Source organism: Olea europaea, unplaced genomic scaffold (assembly GCF_002742605.1).
Source record: "Olea europaea var. sylvestris unplaced genomic scaffold, O_europaea_v1 scaffold9071, whole genome shotgun sequence".
NCBI classification, from domain to species: domain Eukaryota; kingdom Viridiplantae; phylum Streptophyta; class Magnoliopsida; order Lamiales; family Oleaceae; genus Olea; species Olea europaea.
The window spans coordinates 1-5,632 of NW_019267548.1; the positions used below are offsets into that span (position 1 = coordinate 1).

Consider the following 5,632-nt stretch of genomic DNA (forward strand, 5'->3'; position numbering starts at 1 on the left):
TAGAAATTGAAAAAGAGAATTTTGTTTCTAGGTAACAACAAGAAACATCTTCCAAAGATGATGTAAAATCAAGTTCAAAGAAGTAAGAGATTCGATAAAGAAAATATATTAGGATCAAGTAGATTGATTCGTGTTGTATTGCGGAAGCAAAATAGGGAACACTTGGAAAAACATCAAGTCAAAAGTGATCCTATAATCCTAAAGGAGGTTTTGGCTTCTAGAGAGTATTTTTTGGAAAGATGCTATAAATGATGAGATGAACTCTATAATGTCAAATAATAGTTAATAAATTATTGATCTACTGATGGGATCAAAAGTATCAAGTGTAAGTGGGTATTTTGAAGAAAATAAAATACCCATGGATCGATCCAAAACTATAGAGTTAGATAAGTAGCTAAAAGGTATCGACAAGAGAAGGAAATACATTATTTTACACTTGTGCACTTGTAACTATAATGACTTTTATTAGGATCCTATTTGCCTTAGCTTCCATTTAAGATTTGTGTGCTTATCAAGTTCAAATGATCAGGATCTCAATCATAATGGACAGATATCGTTATCCACAATATAATTGCCAAGTTTTGAGTTTTCTAATAAAGAATGTGAGTCTACACCCTTTCCATTTTGTGTCATTTTCATGTACGAATTTCACAATTTTTTGCATATGTTTTTCGTGTCCCAATGCAAAACATATAGAGAGGTCGTAAGAATTAATGAATGTCGATAAAGTTAAGGGTTTTGATTATAATTAAAATCACCTCTTCCAACCCTCATTTTAAATTTTTGTGGGTCGGCCTCCCACATAAGCAATGACACACAACCCAATTTCAAACACAAACGAAGAAGGGTATTAGAACATCTTCAATGTGTTCGGTGGATTGCAGTGGATGTGTCAAGAAAATGGAAAGCCTTTAATTTTTATGGCATTAATGTCTATCTAGAAGACATTCAATGACAAAAGTGATCTTCAATACTATCTATTCAATTTGAAATTTAAAAAGAACAAAAGTTGGAGAGAGAGAGAGAGAGAGAGAGAGAGAGAGAGAGAGAGAGAGAGGCGCCTCAAATACATTCATAAAAATATAATTTACACGGTCTAACACACCCTCTGTAGTAGACAGCATCTTTGACACTGTCTACTTATTTACCCCCGTTTGGTTCTCATTTTTCGACAAAAAAAAAATGGGTGAAATAGTATTTTTTTCGAAAAATAAGTAGTTGAAAAAGAATGAAAAGTGTGTAATATTATTTTATGGAAGATTGTGTAATTGAAAATAGGAGAGAAAAAAATGAAATGGAATTTAATGGGTGCCAAACAAGAGTTATGATGCTAGGTCACCTTCACAGTGTAAACACAAGCACCCATAATGCCAGGGGTGGCCCTGGTAATGTAGCAGGGTTCATTGGAGATGCTTTTAAAGTGTGTGTTTGAACCACATTATTTTAAAAGAATGCATTTTAGAATAGTAGATTGATGAAAAAATGAGGAAATTTTTTTTGAATTTGTGTGTAATATTATTTTATTGAAAAATGTGTGGTTGAAATCGTGGACAGATATAGGGGTGAGCTACACTTGGCTACAGTTCATCGTTGTCTAGGCCCAAATACACTATTTTTTATTTTTATTTTTATTTTTTTGTTTTAATTGTAATCTATTAACCTATCAACAATTAATTTCAATGGGCTAGCCCACCTCAATTACTCAAATGATTTTTTATTTTAATCTTTGACCCACTTATTTATATAATTTTAGGCCCAATTTTCCCACAAACTTGTTTAATTTGTATCAACAGATTCAATACACATTTCTTCCTTTTTTTTCACGTAATAACGTTCCTTCGCAAAATTAGTTGAAATAATTCTCGAAATCTTTCAACCCTAAATCTTTTCACCCATCCATAGCTGCCAACCACCAACTGCCATAGTATTTTCATGTTTGGGGTTTATCCATGGGCGGAATGTAAAAAAATTAGGGCACCGACTTGGGTAATTTTTCTCCAACCATCCAACGAGAAATTCTTTCAACTTTGGGGTTTATTTTTATTATTTAGAAAATGGGTTCTTAGTTTTTTGGGATTCTTTTGTTTAATTGGTTTGTAGGTGAAGCATTTTAAAGTACTATGCTATTTGCTAAAAAGAGAGTTTAGACTCCATAGGTTGTTGAACTAGTTGAGGAGGTTCAAGGTTGGTTTTCTGACTTTGGATGAAAAATCTCATTTCATAGCAAATAGTAAATTGGTATAAAGATTTTAGCTTACCGGTTACTGCCTTAGCCTACGGCCTACTGGTGATTGTGCATTCACATGTATTATTTTGGTGTTCGGGAAATAATAATATTGTGCAAAGCAATTAAGCAAACCGTGGGCTTTGAAAAATATTAGCTTACTGGATTCTTGGAAATTGGAATCGAATATTTGGAAAGTTATATATTAGTAATTATTAATTAAACGAAAATAATGTACTGGTAACAAAGTCGTTAAGCTATCTACTGTGCAATTGTGTAATTTGGGTTGATGGTTTATGGTTATGGTTATCTTTATGCCTTTATGGGATATTGAAGCATTTTGATTTTTATGCTTTTAGATTTAATATGGGAGAAGATCGACCTTCTTCCAAGAAAAGAAGAACCTTGTTGTCTTTCATTTCAAAAAATAACAAATCTTAGGTTCTCTAATTCCTACGGCGCCCATTCCTCTAATTTCATCCCCTAAAGTTGAATGGCCTTCATCTTCCAATCTTAATTTGGAATCGTCTGATTCTATTAAATAGGACCCCGGAAAAAGAAAGCAAATATGTGAACATTCATTTAAGGAACGCAATCAAATTAGGTGGGTCTATCTAAATGTTAACCAAAACTTTTTGAGTATCAGAGCAAAGAATGTCGAAAGCAAAAAATGCTGATTTTAGGAATGTTGGCACAATCAGTTTCCTTGGTTGGAATATTCGCCTTCAACACATAAAACATATAGTTTTTATTGCTTCATTTTTCTCAATGATAGTACTCCACCTAATATTTCATCATTGGTTACTATTGGATTTGATAGTTGGAAGAAGGTTAACTAAGGAACTAGATGTGCATTTCTTATTCATATTGATACAACATCTTCATTGTTTCATAATGGCTATAAGAGAAGAGCTGAAGATATAATAAAACCAACTCAACAGATTGACAAGGTAATGCATTATGTATCAAGTGAGGAAAAATAGAAAAATCGTTTACGTCTAAAGACTACTATTATGAGTGTTAGGTGGTTAGCACTTCAAGGTTGTTCCTTTAGAGGCCATGACGAATCTCCATCTTCACTGAATCATGGAAATTTTATTGGACTGGTGAATGCATTTGGAAAAATGAATATTGAAGTAGGAAAAGTTGTGTTGGGCAATGCTCCCAAAAATGCTACATACACTGATACACATTTCCAGACATTCAAAAGAAATTTTGAACATTATGGCCAATAGAGCACGATAAAGAATTCGTGACGAAGTTGGGGATGCAAAGTTTAATATTCATGTGGATGAAGTACGAGATGAATCTTTAAGAGATCAAATGGCCATTATCTTGAGGTTTGTGAGTAGTAGTGGAATTTTGAAAGAACTTTTTTTTTTTTTTGGCAATTAAAATTGTTAGTAACACTACCTCATTAAATCTTAAGAATCAAAATTCTGATGTTCTTGTCTGTTTCAACCTTCAAGTGCAAAACATGAAAGGTCAAGAGCATGATTGGTGCTAATAATATGCGTGGTTCTTGGAATGGATTATAGGCATTATATCGTAGAGATTGTCCATATATGCATACTATGTCCAATGTTTTGCCCATTGTTTACAACTCACATTGATTTATGCAGCTAGGGATGTCTCATATATTAACTCATTTTCTCATTTGAAAAACATGGATAATATTTGCACACTTGAAGAGAAGTTTTATCTTGAAAATTTTACACAGCACGATATTTATTGTTGGAAAGTTGAGTTACAATATTATCAGAATGATGTGATTTCTCAACCTCGATTTCAAGTACCTACACTTTCTGATTTATGTCGGGAATTGACTGCAAGCAGAAGGTCGAAAAATTACATCATTTTGACTAAATTGATTTGTTTAATACTGACACTACCTATTTCAACGACAATTGTGGAGCGAGCATTTTCAACAATGAAACATCTAGAGACGAAAATTCATAACAAAATGGATGATAGTTTTCTTGCTAATTGTTTAACACTAAACATTGAACGAGAATTTAGTATGAATTTAGATTTAAATTCTATTATAGATGAATTTTATGCTATAAAACAACGCCGAGTACAATTACAATAGGTAATTTATATTATGAATTTTTTTTATTATATATAAATTTTATTTGTACATTAAATTTTTAAAATTTTTTGCTCCCCGTAGCATTAATTCCTAACTCTACTCCTGGTTAAAATAATGTCAAATCACTATTTAAAAATGTATTTTTTTTTTTTTTTTTTTTTTTTTTTTTTTTTTTTTAAAAATTTTTTTTTTTTTTTTTTTTTTTTTTTTTTTTTTTTTTTTAAAGAACGTCATTCAAACGGGGCCATAATCTCCATTTTAACAGATCAATATGTAAGAGCATAAACTCTACATTTTATAAAATCAATATGCACAAGCATGAATCTCTACGAAGCACCACTCCGTTCAAAGTGATGCACCAAAATCAATCGAAAGGTGTAAATTTACAGAACTAAACCTAGAAGAATTATCGAATCATTTATTTTTGGCTTAAACTAACACGGAAGTTTTCTTCAGGCTGCTTTTGCCACGTGTACTTGGCAGCTTCAATCCATCCTGGATGGACCAAAAATTTACTCTCTTGCATCGCCCAATAAGACTCATGCGTTCCTGCATCGATTGACACCACATGCGTTACAGAGGAGTCAAGTTCTGTCAAGCATCTAGCTCCAAGTTGCTCTGCCATTTCCCATAGCCTCTGATGTTCATCCTTGAAAGTAGTTGCGATATCAGAGCTGAAGATAACTTCACAACCCTTTAAAACTTCTTGACGAACAGTTTTTAGTAACTGTCATCATCAATATGATTCGCAGTTAGAAGATAGTCAAATTGATTAAGCCTACGAAAAAAATATATAGGACAACAATACTGAACAGAACCAGTAAATTTAGTCATTATACGGAAAATTTACCAGCCTCACATCTTGGCTCTCTAGATTGTCCTCGTGTTCCTGGAAGACCAGATCCTAATCAGTACAACAGCAGATAATAAAAATTCGGTTACAATTGAAGTGTTGCGCGCTATCGCTTACCAAGCCAAAGAATAAACTGTGGATCCGTTGTAGAACTTTAAGAACAGTAGCAAGAGCTCCCTCAGTCTCACTTTCATCAATTCTTAGTTCTGCAAGTGAATTGGAGTTGAGGCCAAATTGTTTACAACTTGAAGCAAAGAAATGATATCTTTCCATTAATATTAAGTTCTCCTTGTTCTCCTTCCAAACCTAAAACAAAAGAAGGCGACTTTAATTATTGTAACATACTGTTGATGACTCAAATCAAAGAATAGATATGATTATCCGGATTTTATTGAATGCAAACATCATTTTAATAATAATTATCAGCGATAGACTGATTTGCTATATGAGTCAAAAGCTATAT

General features: G+C 32.5%; 1 protein-coding gene across 1 annotated transcript; it reads right to left on the reverse strand.

Annotated features, from left to right (window-relative positions):
• Nucleotides 1-4,553: 4,553 nt before the first annotated feature.
• On the reverse strand, nucleotides 4,554-5,561 carry LOC111392246 (RNA polymerase II C-terminal domain phosphatase-like 4). Its single transcript, XM_023017533.1, has 3 exons — nucleotides 5,287-5,561; nucleotides 5,167-5,205; nucleotides 4,554-5,043 (listed from the first exon to the last, which is right to left on the reverse strand). The coding sequence occupies exons 1-3, from the start codon at nucleotides 5,440-5,442 to the stop codon at nucleotides 4,735-4,737; spliced, it is 504 nt and encodes a 167-aa protein (XP_022873301.1). The 5' UTR covers nucleotides 5,443-5,561; the 3' UTR covers nucleotides 4,554-4,734.
• Nucleotides 5,562-5,632: the final 71 nt, after the last annotated feature.